General features: G+C 47.1%; 5 protein-coding genes across 5 annotated transcripts; 2 read left to right on the top strand and 3 right to left on the bottom strand.

Moving 5' to 3' along the window:
- Positions 1-260: 260 nt before the first annotated feature.
- On the bottom strand, positions 261-3055 carry BX661DRAFT_169292 (kinase-like domain-containing protein; the record flags this gene model as incomplete). Its single annotated transcript, XM_051533506.1, has 2 exons — positions 261-1928; positions 2279-3055. The coding sequence occupies 2 exons, from the start codon at positions 3053-3055 to the stop codon at positions 261-263; spliced, it is 2445 nt and encodes an 814-aa protein (XP_051393841.1).
- A 2037-nt stretch (positions 3056-5092) lies between these two features.
- Positions 5093-8974, bottom strand: BX661DRAFT_178412 (uncharacterized protein). The gene has a single exon (XM_051534913.1). It carries the CDS (start codon positions 8845-8847, stop codon positions 5260-5262), a length of 3588 nt encoding a protein of 1195 aa, XP_051393840.1. The 5' UTR covers positions 8848-8974; the 3' UTR covers positions 5093-5259.
- Positions 8975-9037: 63 nt separating this feature from the next.
- Positions 9038-10136, bottom strand: BX661DRAFT_178411 (general transcription factor IIH subunit 3-like protein). The gene has a single exon (XM_051534912.1). The coding sequence runs from the start codon at positions 10075-10077 to the stop codon at positions 9112-9114; it is 966 nt and encodes a 321-aa protein (XP_051393839.1). The 5' UTR covers positions 10078-10136; the 3' UTR covers positions 9038-9111.
- A 197-nt stretch (positions 10137-10333) lies between these two features.
- On the top strand, positions 10334-11610 carry BX661DRAFT_178409 (ATP synthase delta subunit-domain-containing protein). Its single transcript, XM_051534911.1, has 3 exons — positions 10334-10577; positions 10801-10839; positions 10972-11610. Exons 1-3 carry the CDS (start codon positions 10368-10370, stop codon positions 11530-11532), a joined length of 810 nt encoding a protein of 269 aa, XP_051393838.1. The 5' UTR covers positions 10334-10367; the 3' UTR covers positions 11533-11610.
- A 602-nt stretch (positions 11611-12212) lies between these two features.
- On the top strand, positions 12213-17263 carry BX661DRAFT_196646 (uncharacterized protein; the record flags this gene model as incomplete). The annotated part of the gene is made up of 14 exons (XM_051538063.1): positions 12213-12311; positions 12970-13020; positions 13327-13512; positions 13633-13702; positions 13734-13764; positions 14890-14941; positions 15223-15444; positions 15521-15627; positions 15714-15774; positions 15801-15868; positions 15944-16111; positions 16147-16197; positions 16333-16777; positions 16925-17263. The coding sequence occupies 14 exons, from the start codon at positions 12213-12215 to the stop codon at positions 17261-17263; spliced, it is 1950 nt and encodes a 649-aa protein (XP_051393837.1).
- Positions 17264-17837: the final 574 nt, after the last annotated feature.

The raw sequence follows: 17837 nt of genomic DNA, 5'->3' as shown, positions 1-17837 counted from the left end.
CGAATCAAAGTAGAAAAACAAAAGCTTTCAAAAGGAAATAGTTCTAAAGTGCATCTTACTTTTTTCCTCCCTCTGATTCGGAATTTTACTGTCGCTGCTGAGCTTTGAATTTGCAGCAAGGCTGAAGTGGATAATACAAAATGAAAAATTTTCAATCACCCAAAAAAAATTTAAAAAAGCACAGATTAATCACGTGATATGTGCACGCACCAAATACAAAAGGGGAAAAAGGAAGAAATTACAAAATTTTAATGCATTCATTAATAGTAGTAACTTGATAGGTCGCTGTAACTGGACGGCGCATAAAAGCTGGCCAAATAATCGTTGTCGTCGTCGTCGCTGCATCCTCCACCGGCGGAATTGTGCGCGGCATCGGCGAACACATAGGGCCCGTACCCACCGCTGCGCGCCCCAGGCGTTGGATCGACATTCATGCGACGCGAGTCGCAGTGCGTGGCAGGTGCCAAGCGCGCGTACATTTCGCTCTCCCATGCAGCCACGTCGCCCAGCGCCGTGTCCTTGAAAAATGGCAGGGCAGCAATAGACTCAAGATCCAAGCATATCGGCTCCAAAGATGAATTCATCGGTTCAAGCTGCTGCGGTGACCGCGACGGCGACCTCGACGGCGACATAGCAACAATGGGGCTAGCTACAGGCGGAACTGAGCCTCCCAAGTAGGACGACCGCATCCTCGCCGCCGCTGCAACACTGTAGCCGCGCACCTGCCGAGATGGCGACTGTTCGCGCGTGAGCCCAGAAAGATACCCCGAGTCAACATGCACAGGTAGAACAGTGTTCCGGCGTGACCGTGAAGACGAAGACAAGAAAGTACGCGGCGCACAGACGGCAGCCAAAAATGGATGGCCGAGTGCCTGCGCCGCAGTAGGTCGACAGTGGGCCTCAGGCTGTAGAGTCCAACGCAAAAGGTCGGCGGCATGCAGCACGGAAACAGGCACACGGCCGGGGCGTCTCACGCAGTGGTCTGGGGCATGTTCGGCGTACCGCTCGGTTGACCGACTGCTAATACCCGGCAACCCAGGTAATTGGTGCGCTGAGCCGCAGCTGCCACCGCCGGATGCGCTGTCATCCTCATTATCGTCGCTGCTGCCATATCCGTAGCCGCTGTACGCTGTGGGACCAGCAAACGCCGCTGCAAACGCCGCAGCCTCGTCGTCGGAGTACCCACGCGAGCATCGGTTCTGCCTTCCTGAACGCGACTGCGACCGGTGCTGCTGTTGCCGGGTGCGTACGCAGGGCGTATTGCATTCAATGTAATCTGCAGGCGGCGGCACGTACCCATAGGCGTCGAGCAGTTCATCAAGCTGCACAACCAGCGAGTCCGTCGTGTCCGAGCGCACCAGGGGACCGCCCAGCAATCTCAGCGCGACAGTGGGCAACAAGCGCTGCAGCATCATTCCGAGCACCACGCCGGCGCTATACACATCAGCGCGCAAATCCATAGCCCCGCCCACCAGCACCTCGGGCGCAACAAACCCGCAAGTGCCGCGGCTCGGCAGCGAACCCTCAGCCATCAGGTCGCAGGCCAAGCCGAGGTCGATGACCTCAATGTGCGTGGTGTCCTTGGAATCTGACATCAGGTTCGTTGGCGTTACGTCCATGTGCGCAATACCCAGGGCGTGCAGCTCCTCCAGGGCCGCAAACACCTGGCGCGCCAGCATGGCTGTCTCGCCCAGACTGCGCCCAAAGAGCTGCGCCGCGCACATACGTGGAAACACCATGACGTGCTTGCCTGAGTTGTCTGTGAACGCGTCCAGCATCCGCACCAAATGTCCCCCACTGCTGCCATTTTTCAAGCGCTCGTGGAGTGAGAGCTCGCGCTGCGCCAGTGCCACGTCGTTGACTGTCTTAAATGCCACGCGCTGCCATCCGTCAACACAAATACCAAACTCAATCTTAGACAAATCCGTCTACAAAAATCACAAGAAAGAAAGGATTTGATTAGCGACTGTATCTCAGAGTTCCATTGATTATGCGAGATTGCATGGCTTTGTTTTAACGTGGCACATTTTTCCATCGATAAAGCATTCCTGTTATTTGTGAGCCCTGCACTCATGTGCGTGCATGTGTTTCTGGAAAGGCATCGGAGAAGAGAAAGGAAAGGTGTCCATTTTTGCAGAAGGGCATGTGCACACATGGCCTGTGAGCCATGTGTTCCCTCCCGAAAAAATAGTATTTTAACCTTTTTCTGCGCACACGCCTCGGCGCAAATATTCGCCATTGGGCAAACAAAGGCATAGGCATAGGCATAAATACTTACCATTATCTTGGGCCTGTTCGTGTGTATCAAGTACTTGCCCTTCCTGTCCAGCGGGCACTCGAAGTGTCTCTCGCACGGCGCCACGTAAACAGCATTACGTCCAGCCCCCAAATTCATCCTCAACCCGCCGCGTCCTATGCCGTGCCCCATCCCCTCGGCCACCGCCATGTGCGCGACAACCATGGCCTCCGAGACACACAGCTTACACGACGGATCATGGTCTTCCCCTTCCTCCGAAATCTTAATAGATTCGCTTTCGAACCCTTGGTACTGGTGTGCGGTCTGGAACACAGTGTTAAACAGCCCAAGTGCTTTGACAGAAGACATTGGCTCTTCGTGGGTATTCCCACGAATAGTCTCCCGCAATGCCCTGCCAGCTGCCGCTGTGGTGCTGTTATTGTGCATGGACTTCATACGACAAAGTACTGATGATTGGTATTGTGGATCCAGTGTGAACTCGAGGTTGGCAAAAGTCCGGTGCATCAGGATATCGCTTGACTGAGATAATGTGGGGTAGTGGTGGGAGCGACGGTGGGAGCTGGGTGTGACAAGCCTTTCTGAACTGCTGCTCCGACTGTTGCTGCTGAGAATGCTGTCTTCGTCGCAGCTGCTTGCGTTGTCAATATCGGTGTTGCCTTGTTCGTCGAGACAGGCGTGTTTACTGGCCTTTTCTAAAAACGCATCAGAGTTGCGTCTGTGTCTGCTACAAGAGGCTGGTGCTATTGTGATGTCGTTGAGTACTGCCATGTTGTCTGGTACTAGCTGTGCTGAAGCCATGTGTGTTGGTTTTTTTGTGTAGTGTAGTGTAAATAATAAAATAAAATTAAGGGAGAAAAAGAAGAGAATAATGTGAGTGCGTGTCGTGTTGTGTTGTTTTATATTGAAAATACTGCTTTTTTAGTCGTTGTTGACGTGTGCAGGTTCGTTGAGCTACTCAGCTATAAGAGCAACAACAATGTGGAAAAATATGAATGAAATACAAAAATAATAGTAATGGTAAAAAAAGAAGGGACAAAAATAAAAATAAAATAACTTTAATCGCAAAAATTCAAAGAAGTGAAAAGGTGGGAGGGAGGGAAGGATGGGTGAGCGGATGGAATGAAATCTCTTTTTAGTATTAGCAAGCTATTAATATAGAAAAAGTTTGTCTTACTTTGCTTGAAAAGAAAAGAAAAAAGTGTAAATTGAAATTATTTAGTGGTGGTTGTGGTGGGTGGCTGTAACAAAAAGACAATCTTGCCCTCTCTTTTTTGTTTCTTTTTTCTTGTGCTATTGAACAATAAACAGTCACCACGCATAAACAATACGCCTCCATCTAAATTCACCAACCACATAACAAAACTGGTTTTATTTACGCTCAAGCCTGCTTTTTTTTAAAAAAAAAAAACTACATAAAAATATTAAAGGTTGGAGTGATTAGGTGTATTTTTGTTCAAGTTTATGTTTGCTGCCACGCAATTCTGACACACAAATACACAAATACTTTTTTGTTAGTGCGTTTGTGTGGAGAGCAAAAAGATAGGGTACTTTTTTGGAGGCTTTGAACAACATAATTGAGCTGCAGTGATTGTAAAAAAGTTTAGATGTCGATCTCATCTGGTATAACAGCAGAAAAAATCACTTAGAGTACTAGAAAAAAAAGTGGAAGTGGGATACCGCAAGATCATTCCAAAAATAGAAACTTGAAAATAGCTCAAAATGACATCACCCTATTAAATTGCACCAACTGTAAAAATAAAATATAATGCAAAATTGTTTTGTTTACGTATTTGCGCACAAAACTTTTTTAAAGGAATTTGCTTTTTGTTTGCTTGCTCGTTAGTCCAGATCCTTGAAAAACACAAAGAGCACTGCGTATAAACGGGATAGGGGTGGTATTTTCAAAATGGATGTCTGAAACAAAAGTAAGGCGTATTTTAATTAAAATAAGGGATTTTCTTTTTTATTTGCCGAGATAATAAAATAGTCCAAAAAACAATTTGCAAAATCTTATCGGTATTTTAATTAAGCCTTGTAATTGGTCAAGGCGCACGCAAATATACCATTGGGGGGAGGCTACAAAGAAAAAAGGAACTGGGCACTACACACATATATCATGTGCGCAAAGTGTATTGTTTGTTGTAAATAACGCTGCGTATAACAGTACAATGCAGTGGTATCATACATGTTGGATTAGATATGTTGTCACCTACAATTAGTGCGTGTGTGAATAACTATTTTCAAAATATAAAATATGCGAGTCCAAATAAAAAACTAGATAAGGATGTGGTGGTAAAAGTAACAGTAGTTGCTTACTTATTGTCGCAAAAATAGGTTTATAGTGACACAAACTTCTTTTATATTGCCAAACAACAGCAACAACAATCACTACTATAAGAGAAAAATAAAGTAATAATGTTTGTGTTTTTAATTTGTAATAAAGTGTATAAAACAAGTAATGGTCGCGTGGAAGAGAAAAATCAACGCTGGAAGGTCATTTGCCTTGTGAATACTTTTCGACATAGGTCCGTGTTTACATTTTGAGAAAAAAAGAACATATGTCTCCAACATTATCCCTCTCTCCACTTCTCCACTCCCCAATATGTTTTCCCGGTTAAAATTCTTATCACCAGCCATTAAATTGACCACCCGAACCTGCAAGGCTTTTGTGTTATGCATAATACAAAATCAATAAATATAAAATATTTTGACCACGCTTTATTTTGTCTCACGAGTGCAGTAAAGCATGTATCATTCGAGCAAATACTTTTTCATGTTTTCGCACATTTCAGCCAATGGTCAGGGACGCAGATGAGTTTAGATAGCGTGTAATCGCAGGCCATCAAATAATATATTAACCCAACAATAAACTTACAAAAATATAATTGAGGGGATAATTGTGATCAATAGTATTGCCCTATTACGTCATAGCTTACCACCAATATGTTATTTCTCACGCATGTCAAATATTGATGTTTATCAAGTGCAATTATATATAAAAATCACGATTTGCCAATGTTTTCTTCCAGTCGCAAGACTAATTGTTTGCGGCGCATTGCTTTGGCAGTGTTAATTGCGGCAGTGACAATTATTTTGAGCTGTGGCTTTCCCAATGTTGTGTTGGCCTGGAGCTCCGTAAACCGCTCCAAAATAGCATCTTCATCGTAGTGCGCCGGGTCGGCCTTGATGTGTTTCAGGAACCAGGCCTTCTCCTCAGGCACGTTGATTTTGCGCACGGGAGCTGGCACAGACGCAGGCACAGACACGGACACCGGTTCTGGTGCTGGCTCTGGTGCTAGGTTTGGTATCGGCTCTTTTGCTGGCTCTTGTGTTGACTCTGGCAATGGCATAGGTAGAAGCACATGCAGTTGTGGCTCTTGGGGATTAGCCGCAACTGGTCTCGAGACCTCTGTATTAAAAGCTAATGATTTTGGTGCTGCTGGATCGGGGTCGCTAGCGGGAGGGTCCATGACCATCAACGATTCCGTGTCATCAGCTGACTGCTGGGGCGAAAAAGAAGGATTTTGATCGCTGTTTTTGGGCACACCAACCATATCGCTTGATGTCGGCGATTGTTGTACAGCGTCCAATTCCAGTAATTCCGCTTTGAAAGAACTATGGCCCTCAGCAGCGTCCATATCAGGCGACGCAGCCACCAGCGACTGAGTCAAACTAGCAGCAGCACTGCTGACAGGAGTAGCGCTTTGCGGCGCCCACTTGTTAATGATAAACGAGTCTGCAGTGTACGTCAGCGACCCGGGTTCTATCCCAATGCCGTTGGTGTCTTCTGGCTGCATGTCCCACGGATTAACATTCCACGAGTCGTCATTCTTGCGCCATGGCTTGTTGATGGACCTGCGCCGCGGAACTTCCCTGCGCTTGAGCCACCAGAACTGCCCGCCAGTATTGCAGCTGCCAGACATGCCAGCGTTCGTTTCGTCGACATCAAGAGGCAAGTCCTCAACCATCTTGTCCATGGCTAGCTCATTAACCTCGGCCTCGTTCTCCAGCTCCAGCCCGGCAGAGGCAGCTGCCTCGTCGTCCAAATCAGCTCTCTGTCCGCCACCAGGGCCGCCACCGGCCTGCAGCGTAACTGGCGACTTGGGCTGTGAGCGCGATGCGCCAAACATAGCCGAGAGCTGAGGGTTGCGCGCCAAAATGTTATTCGTAGGGCCACGCGGCTCGCGCGGTGGCCGGCGATAGGGATTTCCGAACATATTGCGGCGCTGCTGCATGGCGATGCGCTCGTCCAACAGCGGGTCGCGCGCCTCGTGGGCCTTCAGCAGATGCATGGCGGCCCCAAACTCGCCCATGATGCGAATTGGAACGGAATGGCGCGAATCGCGGTCGTCCTCGCTGGCCACGTCAACGGGGCCACCGAGCGGCGACGGCTTTGCCATGTCCATCCCGCCGTAAAGCGCGTACTCCATGCTGGCCACTGGCGGCAAGTACAGCGAAGCTACGCTGTGCCCGTCGCCGTCAATATCCATAGCCCAGGCATCCGGCGTCTCCAAGGAACCCGAGGAAGGAGGGACAATAGCGTTGGCTCGGAAGTAGGCACCCTGTCCGGCCATGCATTCGCGTACAAAAACACGGCGCATGGCGCTGAGCGTCGCAAGGCAGTGCGCGCGGTCGACGTCAAAGGCGTTGGCCACCAGGTGGCTGGCATCCGACGCTGGGCTGAAGCTCAGAAGCGCTTGCTGCAGGTTGGCCGCCTGCTCGCTCAGCGCCTGGGCGCCGGATTGACCGCCCTCGATTCCACTTCCTGGATGCAGGCGGTCCCAGTCCTTGCGCGCGACATTGTGTATTCTGAGCGAGTAGGCAGTGATGTTGCGCATGCCGGGACTCTGCCCAAAAGTCTTTGGGAAAACACCGTGCGGGATGCCAAACAGATTAAAAGCGCGCTTCAGCGGGATGGCGTAGTATCCGGGCGTGTGCTGCAGGTACTCTTCAAACTCGCGCCGCCAGCCCGCCGACATGGCCACAGCAGCGCGAGAGGAGTTCTGGCCCTGCACCTGCGCATCCAGCTTGCCCAGGATCTTCCACAGCGCCGTGTAGTTGTACGGCAGCACGTAGAGGTTGACCGCTGTGCGCGCCGTGTTGGATCGCAGGATTCCAAAGGGGAAGCCTGAGTTCTTGGGTGTCGTGTACGACCCGTTGACAAAGACCGGCCAGCAGACGGGCTTTGCCGGTCCCTTGCCGCCCTGCGACTCGTGCGCGTTTTGCGCTGCCTGTGTGGCTGCGAGAAGCTTCTGAGCTACGTTGCAGTGCGTGTCGATCTGGTACTTGTCAAACGGGAACTGCGGCGGCACTGTCCACTCAGTGCTGACTTGGCTGTATCCCAAAGTCGGGTGCGCGCTGCGCCGTTGGATCTGCCAGTTGCTGTTGTTTCCAGCAGCTGGCGGTGCGCTGTGACTGCCGCCAGCGGCTTGGCCGGGCGCTCGCGGTGGGCTGATTGTCTCGGGCCAGAACGACTCAGGAATGGGAAAGTAGCCTAGGTGTCCATTGATCAGGGCTGTGACACCTGCGCTGTTTCCGTAACTGCTGTTGCTACTGATGCCAGCACCCGGCCCCCTGGCATTTGTGTTGTTGGCTGGCACTACACCACCTGCCGCCTCGGTTGGCGGAGGCAAGACCATGGAGCTGGTGGAGTTGGGCGGCGCATGGAGCAAAACACGCAAATCGGAGTTTCCATGGTTGGCCGGGTTGTCGTCGATGCGCTCAAAATTGACCAACACGCCGGGAAGCGCCGCTGCCAGCCCCTGCGAGCGCACCGAGTTGGGGATGGCCTTGGATGGCGCAAACGACTCGACAAACCGCTGGCACTGGAGCATCGTCCCCACATGGTGCACCGAGCCCCCCATCACCGTGCACATGGGCAGAAGCGTGTTTTCGCTGCTGTTGGGCTTGCCCGTACACAATTGACCGTCCCCCTGCTCGTGTAGGAGCACCAGTATTAGTCTCTGGTCCCACCGGAATGGCTCCACGTATGCCTCAACCCAGGGCGTGTTGTTCACCGGAAGGTTAAGTTTATTCTGGATGCCTGTAGCCGTCACCACACTGGCGCCGTCCGTCAGCCAGACAATGTGAACGGGCTCGTTGAGCACGGGATACCTTCCATACCCGTACGTGTCCATGTCGTAGGAACTGCGCATCAACGATAGCTGGTTGAACAGGGATGTTAGGGCCACACCGCCATGGAATTTGTCCTTGGCCTCGATTTTGCGGAGCTCAGTTAGCAATGTTGCCCTAGAGTCTTTCAAATTTGACCGAATGCAGCCGTTGGGCCCGTCACTGTACGTCACTAGCATGTATTTGTCCTGCTCGAAGCTCTGCCTGTTGCCGACCACCTGCTCGACTATGCTTTTGGCGCAGTCCAACCGTGTGTAGTCGTGCGGACTGCTGCTTGCCGCTGTGGTCCCAACATCTTTGCGTTGCCACCGGCGATTCACCCGCCCCTTGGCTTCTCCAAATATGCTTTCCATGATGGGTGCTGGCTCATCTCGTCTTTTGGGCGCCGAGCTGGGCAGCGATGTGCTGAGCACTTGCTCCATTGACACGCTTGTGTCAATGAGAAACACGAATATCATTTGACACGAGTGCTTTTGTGTTGAGAATGAATTTTAGAGAAAAGAAAATAGAAATTGAGCAAATTGGCATCGATTGATTGCAAACGAAGGAACAAAACAAGAAACAACAAATAAAAATAAATCAAATTGCACGCATTTCGTGTTTAAACGTAAGTCAAATCAAATGTGCTTTTCTTTATATTTGAATGCCTAACCAAAAAATTGATATATTTAATACACGTGATTTGGATCTAAAATTTAATTATATTTAGACCACTTCAGCTATTATTTTGCTGCTGTTGCTGTTTTCTCGTCCTCCAACGAAAGCGCAGACATCTCGGAGGCCGCCAATATTTGCTTCCCATTGCTTGTCAAGGCCGACGAGGACAACGCGCTCTCCGTCTTGACCAGCTTGATCGAGAATTTCGTCTGGCATGTCGAGCACACAGGGGCAGGCCGGCAGAAGATAGACAAGCAAACCGAGCACACAAACCCAATGTCCACCACCTTCTTATGGCAAAAGCATGTTGCCCGGAAGTCAATCTGCTCGTTGCCGGGAAAGTACAAAATCTCCCTGGTGTAATGGTCGGCCAAGCAAGTAAACAAGAGCGTCTGCAAAAGCGACTCGCCTCTGGCCGTGTCTACCTTGAGATAATTGCCTCCACTAATCTCCGCCGCTTGCTGCAAAAATACAGAATCACGGCCAATGATCTTGCAAATGTCTATAAGAACGCTCATCTTTTGGGCCGCGAATATGCTGTTCATAAGCGCAATGTACTCGCGGGGCGAATCCTCGGCTGCGGAAAGGATCAGGATGCGCGGCCATATTTTGCTCAGCGTGGACTCAGTCACTCGGTGGATGTGGCAGAGGGCTTTAGACAGGGCCCGGGCTATAAGGCTTTGCGCCTCCTCTATGCCCTGGTTAGCGTTGGGCGGCTCGGTGTTGATAATCATGTTTTTGACGCCTGCCAGGATGCTCGCGTCCACCACGCGGAACTGCTCGTACACTTGGATGTCTTGATCTGGGGTGGCACTTGTGTGGTCTACAGGGTAAAGGCATCGACACTCGCGCTTGTTTGATGCAAGAACGACCAGTTTGTTTTCTGGCTTGAGCGCCAGGTAGCCATTTATAAATATTATTATTTGCTGGAGCGCCTTGTCAAGTGGTAGCGGCGATGTAGACCATGCACTAGTGTTTATATCCAGTACAACAACAAGCAAACTAGCGTCCGACTCTAATGGCTCCGACATGTTGTGTGTGTTTGCAAATAGTGGTTGCTTGGGTGACGATAAAATGTCCAAAAATAAATGGAGATTGACGCGCCCTTTCAAAGAAATTCCACCCTGCTGACAAAGTTGTTACTGACACTTGTGCACAGCTGCAGTATGGGCCGAATTAACCTGTAGCGTGACTGCTGATCAATTGATCAACTATCTCGCCCAAGGCGAAATTTATCCTTTTGCGAGCGATAAGAATATCTGTACTGGATTTATTCACGTAAAGCGTCCATATTCAAAAGCAGAAAAATAAGCACTGAGAAATGATCATTGCCTGCTTGTTGGATAGAAGAGGTATCTGGCAACAGGCGCCAATTTCACTTCAATTCACACGAAAACAGTCTTCCTACTCTTTTTTCGTTTTTTTCTCTTTCGTTAGATTCGAATTTATTTTTCTACTCTTTGTTCAATTTCCTCATTCGATACCAAATATAATCATGTTCCGTCAGGTTCTTAACGCTGGAAAGACTCAGGTATGGAACTCACAGTCACAGCAGCTAGCGGCCATAGCGAAGAAAAAGAGCACTACTCGAATCGTTTGTTTGTCACGCAAATCCACACCCCCTTCCCACGTCTCACGGCCCGAACCCTCTTTGCTCATCGGACCATTGCCAGTTGGCAACACAACGACATTTATAATACTAATGACAGCACCTTACATTGACACTGCGAAAAAAATTATTTGAATTGTTGTAGGTCGCCCGTGGCTACGCCACCTCCGCCCCCTCCACCAAGGTACGTTTTTGAAATGGCTCGTATTCAATTCACTAAGGGAAATACGCGCAGACACAAAAAGCAATCAGCAGCTGTTATCTCGGTAGTACATTCGCACAGACCTAACACTATTGACTTTTTTATTTACATTAGGCACCCATCGCCCTTTTCGGTATTGACGGCAAGTACGCGACTGCCCTGTTCCAGGCCGCTGCCTCAAAGAACGCCCTCACGACCGTTGAGGCCGATCTGAACAACATCAGTGAGAAGCTCGCTCAGAACGCGCGCATTGGCGAGGTTCTTTCCAGCCCCCTGCTGAACCGTTCGGCCAAGGAGGAGCTGATCAACTCGCTGGGCAAGAAGTCCGAGCTCACCACCAACTTCTTCAAGACCCTCATTGAGAACAACCGCCTGAGTGAGACCAATAACATTATCACCGCTTTCAAGTCCCTGATGGACGCCCAGCGCGGTATTGTTTCCGTCATTGTCACTTCGGCCACCCAGCTTGGCAACAAGGAGCTGAAGCAAGTCAAGGACAGTCTGACCAAAGGCGGTCTTATCAAGGACTTCAAGGAGGTCAATGTCATTAACAAGGTCAACCCCAGCCTTCTTGGAGGCATGGTCGTCGAGTTTGGCGATTACACCATTGATATGTCGGTCTCGAGCAGACTGGCCAAGCTTGAGAAGCTCCTGACCGACTCGATCGCTGTTTAGAGAAATGAATTTTTATCACTTTGTTTTTGTTTGCTCTTTCAACATTGCTTTATAAAATTTATTTTTAAATGTCGAGTATAAGCTATTGAATTGTTTTTGCTAGAATAGTGTGCATTTTAGATAAAAAATTATGACGAGACTGTCGCCATTCACTAGTTGGTCAGATTATTCAGTCAGACTACATTAATGCATTGCTATTAAAACTTCCTCCGTTTGAAGCAAATCAACTGGCAAGCTTTAATAGTAATTTGAGAGCGATCCATATCGATCTCAAATTACTGGTCTGATATTGCTATTGGTATTTGTCTTGAGCATATAAATGCAAGTAGACATTGCATTATTATTGTTGCACAAATATGATTATATATTGTTCAACATATTTTAATGTGGTCCTGATAATGTACTCGTTCAATATTAAGCGGAAGGAAAAATCCAACATAATTAAGTTGATTATTAAAATTAATTTCTAACAAGACAATGGGAACAAACATTTGGTTGTGTTGATATTTGCAAAGTCATTGTCTTTTATCAACACTATTGCCTCAGTCTCTTGGAAGCTTCGGAGAAGCATTTGTCATTTCAATTAGCACAAGAGCTGCAAGGACTACGGCAGTGTTAACAGCATTTTACCAGTCTAACTGATCTGATGTTTTATTCTACTATTTTCACCCATTTAAACGATGACAACAAATTCAGCAACTAGCGATGCCACTCGCAAGCGCGCATTATCTGAAAGCGCACAGCTGCATACCCCGCAAAGCAAGGCACCCAAGGGCACAGTAAGGTTATATACAATATTCTCCGCGTATAAAGCAGCAAATAAATAAATAATTATAGACATATTTATCTTTTAAACATCAGTTAATGTAGTTTGTTGCACATAGCCAAATCATATCAAAGATACCCACCAAAAATCCTCGCGCACTAAGGAGCAGCTTGAGGCGGACCAACGGGCAGAGGAGGAGAAGGAAGCAAAAAATGATGAATTAGCTGATGAAAGCTACAGAGCATATGATCGTCGGCTTGGAAATTATGAACGGCACTTGTACTTTAAGGCTATGTTGTATGCTCTGCCCTTGCTTGGCGAATACAAACAGTTCATAGAGGGGACCGGTGGTGTAATAAAACTTATAATGGGTTTTATGATATATATATATATATATATCTAGTACGAATAAGGGAGCTTAAAGAGCTCCGCTTATCTATTCAAAGCCATCGACAGTGAAAATAGAAATCGCGATTGTCACGTAACATCGTAATAATTGATGACACAGGTGGCCTGTTTGAGGAAATAGCACATTCAATCCCCAGCTTTGTCAATGGCGTCCTGTTTGGCTGGCAAGAAAAGTTGGAATAATTGCCTGTGAACACGATCATGTCAAATGGGTTGAAACAGTATTCGGGATGATGTATGCGATGGACTTTCGCATGTTTAAGTCGGCTCTTCCCTATGAGGAATATGAGTTCATCAGCCATGAGAACAAGTTCGTCGAGGGATTGTGATCAAAGCCGGATGGTGTTCTTCTTTACTCCGCTCACATGACGAGGGAGTTTGAGAATGTCCACATGGTTATTAAGGCAAAACTCGCTTGGACCAAGAACGTAATTCTCTTGAAGATACTTGGCCAGATGGTTGATTATACTCTACAGGTTTGGGATACCCAGCCCACGTGCCTTTATTTTCGGCTCTTGTTTTTGCACGGTGGACATATGTACCTTCTTCTCTTCACGTGTAGTGGATATTTTTGTGTCAACATGGGTTTGTTCTTTCATGCCACTGAGACACCCAATCAGACAGCAATCGAGAAGCAAGCCAAGGTTTTATACAATCTGTGGTTTGTTGTTAAGCAGCCTTTGAACAGTTTTGGACATATCGTCGATGTGAAAAACAATCCAGTGTATCTCGAATTCAGCGGATCCAAGAAGAATGGACGGGTTGCTGTGGTTTCCTCGCACAAATTCACTGTGGTCAGCATCTGCGTCAATGATAAAATTGAACAAACAATGGATGCTTTTCGTCGCGCATCGTATGTTTTCAGAGCTAAATATGGCGGAAAGAAGGCAGTGCCTAAGCTTTCTTGGACGCCCGTTGCTCAACAGCCAGAGGGTGCCATATATGACGTGCTGGAGGCAGGAAACGTCAGCAGAGTGCTGACAGCCTATTGCAGCGGTATCTTGCACAGCGACATTTATGGATATAGACGAGTTCCTGATTATGGAGGACTGTGGCGAGTCAGTAGCTAGTCACTTTGTTGAACTGGGCAAAGACATTAGAAACTTTGGTTAGCTGGATAGTGTTGTGCTCTATAAAAATGTGGGTCTAAATTAATATATTCAAGTATCAAAAATTACTTAACACCATTATGTTTACAGCACTGCCCCCTTTTTCAGTTCCAAAAGTAATTTTTAAGACTTGAATATATTAATTTAGACCCACGTTTTTATAGAGCACGACAGATAGAATGCCATCTAGATCTGTATTCGATGATCTCGAGTCTTTGTTTTATACTGTTGTTACTATTTTATGTGTGTCGGAATTGGTAGATTAAATTTAGGGTATCCATGGGCTGTCCATACACCTGACAAGCTTTTAGCATACACAAAAGTTGGTATTTTGGGCAGTGAAGATACACTCATCTTATTCGGGTCAAAGCACAATATTTGGCAAACATGCTAACTTTGGCGGAGCCACTTTACCGGCTTTTTTTACAAGGATAACATTCTCATTGGCCCCAATCTATTGCTGAGTATTGAGCACATCTGCGAGCTAACGTATGCCAATATTCTGGAAGCAGTCGATCGCAAGACAGGAGATTGCATTGGCTTATCACTTGCAATTTCAGCCATTCCCACGCCATCACACCAAGCAAGACCAGCAAGCCTGCCAAATCCAATGATCTGAATTAGATCGCTGCGGTTGAATCAGTCTAATATTTCTAAATTTTAACTTTTTCTTTTCACTTATCAATATTTATATTTTTTAGTCATTTAACACAACGCTCTAAAAAATAAACAAAAACGTCGTGCGATAAAAAGCCCAAAGAAAATATGGACAACGAAAATCCATATGCAATATTTACCCACAGTTAATTGGGATTGACAATCATTGATTACCAAAATTCTTACTCTTTTGGCTAACGTAAACAAAAAAACAGAAAACAGAAAATAAAAATAGCATCAGAACAACTGCATTTTTTTGTGTTGCTCCGTTTACGTTCCAGCTTTCTTTAATTCATTTACACTAATTTTTCACTCTTTCACTAAATTCAACCAACCTAATTAACATTTATATATTGCCAATTCAATTGCCCCCTCTCATTTTTTTGCAATGTGCTCGTTAGGCATGTCAGCCATGAGTTCGGGATACAGCAGCTCACAGTCGTACAATAGCCGGTCAACAGTTCTCGAGGTAAGCATGGTGTCCAACACTGAATTTGGTTTTATTATTGATAGAAAACAAATACGAAAATGCATCGCGACTAATTCAAATACTTTTGCAATTGCTGCATGTAGTCCCACTCATCAGATAACGATAGTGACGCGCCTGATTTCTCTACAGCTGGGAGCATGGTTGGCCATATTATAAAAAAAGAGTGGAAGAGACGGGTGAGATACGAAGAGCTTAGCAACCAGCTGAACGGCCTCATAAAAAATATGAATATGGAATAATTGGAGGCTATTCTGGGGCAGTTGGACGACTATAACGAGTATATGAAGAAAACCACCAGCCATTTCAACATCCAGCGCCAAACACTTAATCTTATTCGGGACAAGCTGATACACGACGACGGCAGCTCTGAGGTGGCCAGCAAGCTGGGAATGGTTAAGCGGTTTTCCGAAGTGCTCAAGATGATGAGTAGCACGGATTTTAGCGACTTACCGTTGGAAAAGCCCAATAATAAGCCGTTTTTTGTGAGTCACAAGTGTGTGGAAAACAACCAAAACATTTTTAATCCTCAAGGCGTGTACATACTATTCGCAAAACGAGATAGATTACAGCACCGTCCATATTCTGGTAGAGGCGACTGTGGGATCATTTCGTGGCAACCTTCCCCTGGAGGTGCTGGGGCAGATGGCTGAGAACATTACCAAAATGTGGAATGCTCAGCCGACACGGCTTTTATCCCCGTTATCTTATTGCGTGAAACATGGCTTGATATGCTCATCTTTGCGCGCGGCAGTATTTACTACATGAGACATGGCGCATTTTTGGGGATAGTAACCTGCGTGCTTTACACAGAGGTAATCACATTGAATGCTTTCACAAGCTGTGGTTTGTCATGAAACAGTCCTTGAGCAAATTCGACCACTTTGTCGACGCCGTCAAAACACCCCGGTAACTTGAGTTTAGTGGCAGCAAGCAGGCTGCTACGGTCGAACGAGCAGATGGCCTCACACCCACTGCGGTCAGCATCGGCGACATAATCAAAAAAGAGGTGGGCCTCCAAGGCCGCGCCTCATACGTGGTCAGAACTAAATTCGGCGAAAATGAAGCTGTGCTCAAGCTGTCGTGGACACACGTCGATCGCCACCCTGAGGGTGGTGTGTATGAGGTGCTAGAAGCGGGCAACGTTGGGGAGTGCCGACAGTCTATAGCAGCGGCATACTGTGCAGCGACATTTTGAGATACTGGCTCGAGTACCTAATCATGGAGGACTGCGGTGAGTCGAGCAGATCACATTTTGAATATCAAGGGGAAAAGGTTAACCATTCTTTTCCGTTTAGCACGTTAAACTCTTTGCGTAGTGACTGGACTATTGCTATTCGACATATTTGTGCATGCTTAGTCCAGGCCAAGAGGGCAGGCGTGCTCCATTGCAACATTTCCCCGGAAAACATTACTTGGCGCGAAAAGGACACATTTGTCATAGGCTGGGGATGCGCAAGGATTCTGCCCGACATACCGGAGGCTGTGTTGAAGCGTGTTGGCGAGTCGTGGGACATTGTCATTGACGAGCTGTTGTATACTGAAAGCAAATGCAATCAGGGTACGGGCACGGAATGCTTCAAAAGCGTTCGGGTGCTAGATGGGCATGTTAAGCGCAGAACTTTAGACGACATTGAGTCTCTGCTCTACATCATGCTAACTGGCTTTTTATACATCGGTCCAAAAAGAATCAACATGCGGGCGCCGATATACCAGGGAATCTTTGCAGGACTATCAGCATTGGCAAAAGTCGGAATGGTGTCTATCGACAATAGCTACCCTGGGTACCTTGGCGTCAATGATTCCTGCTTTAACACTGTCCTTAATCTGTTGAATCCACTTTGCAAGCTCCTATTTTACAATGATGGTTTTTTTATTGGTGGGAAGTTTTTGAGCCGCTACGAGGATGTACGTACCATTAGCGACAATCAAATATTGTCTCTTTATGGCGCTGCGGACAATGAGGACAAGAACAACGACAATGTGGACGATATTGATGACGACGGAGACGATGGCGACAAAGCAAATTGTGACGGGGACAATGGCGGTGATGAGGACGATAATGATGGGCACAACAATAATGATGATTGTGCCAGTTCAAAGCTCACTGTTGCGTCCGTTGTCAAACCAACAGCTCAGTCTGCAACTACAACAACAGGCACCACAAAGCCCGCCGCTTGCGAAACCCCAGCAGCCACTGCAGATTCGACGAGTGAATCTCTGATGGAACAGCTGCCGACCCAACCCCGTCTTGTGAATCTTCGCCAACGCATTCTTCCGAGCGACTACCACCACCGGCTTTAAATATCAATATTGTGGCTAACAAGTACATTGTCAATGGATTGTCTAAGCGCAAGCGCCAGCCAAACAAGAATGGCGCTTTGGGCACGGCACCCATGGTGGGGAAGCTGCGCAAGCTGCGAAAGGGTGTCTATAATGCATTCTGGAATGTAGATACCAGATGCTCGCTGACTTCATTTTTTTAAAAAAAACTCGGCATGTCAAAATGCCAAATTTATGTTTTTAAACCCCGCAATATTTTATGCTGGTTTTGTTTGAATCATATTATTTCAATGTCAATACGCTTTCCATACAATATTGATTAAAAAGGTGCTGAAACTAAAAATAGTTTTGTTTTAGCATTTGTGTGCTTCTTCAACCATTGGCGTTGGCATGCCACACCAAGCATCGTGGTCAGAGACTTGGCCATTAAATATCTATAAAAGAATACAAATTTGCCTTTGCGACTAGCTTAGAACCCCCTATTTTATAACTATTTAGCTTTACACATACGCCAGCATCCGATTATTCTTATGAGTTTGCGGCGGCTCAAGTTCTGTCCAATGTTCTTTTTAGCTATCATAATGAGATGAACGAG

Source organism: Kickxella alabastrina (genome assembly GCF_025024165.1).
Source record: "Kickxella alabastrina strain RSA 675 chromosome Unknown BX661scaffold_4, whole genome shotgun sequence".
NCBI lineage: Eukaryota > Fungi > Kickxellomycota > Kickxellomycetes > Kickxellales > Kickxellaceae > Kickxella > Kickxella alabastrina.
Note: the sequence above shows the minus strand (reverse complement) of the source record. Positions and strands in the feature narration are given on the sequence as shown.

What these genes read in the sequence shown, in the direction of transcription:
- BX661DRAFT_178412 (XM_051534913.1), bottom strand. Translation starts at nt 8,847, where the DNA reads ATGATATTCGTGTTTCTCATTGACACAAGCGTGTCAATGGAGCAAGTG.
- BX661DRAFT_178411 (XM_051534912.1), bottom strand. Translation starts at nt 10,077, where the DNA reads ATGTCGGAGCCATTAGAGTCGGACGCTAGTTTGCTTGTTGTTGTACTG.
- BX661DRAFT_178409 (XM_051534911.1), top strand. Translation starts at nt 10,368, where the DNA reads ATGATCATTGCCTGCTTGTTGGATAGAAGAGGTATCTGGCAACAGGCG. An exon ending in TTAACGCTGGAAAGACTCAG is followed by an intron (nt 10,578 to 10,800) that starts GTATGGAACTCA and finishes GAATTGTTGTAG; the next exon opens with GTCGCCCGTGGCTACGCCAC. An exon ending in CCTCCGCCCCCTCCACCAAG is followed by an intron (nt 10,840 to 10,971) that starts GTACGTTTTTGA and finishes TATTTACATTAG; the next exon opens with GCACCCATCGCCCTTTTCGG.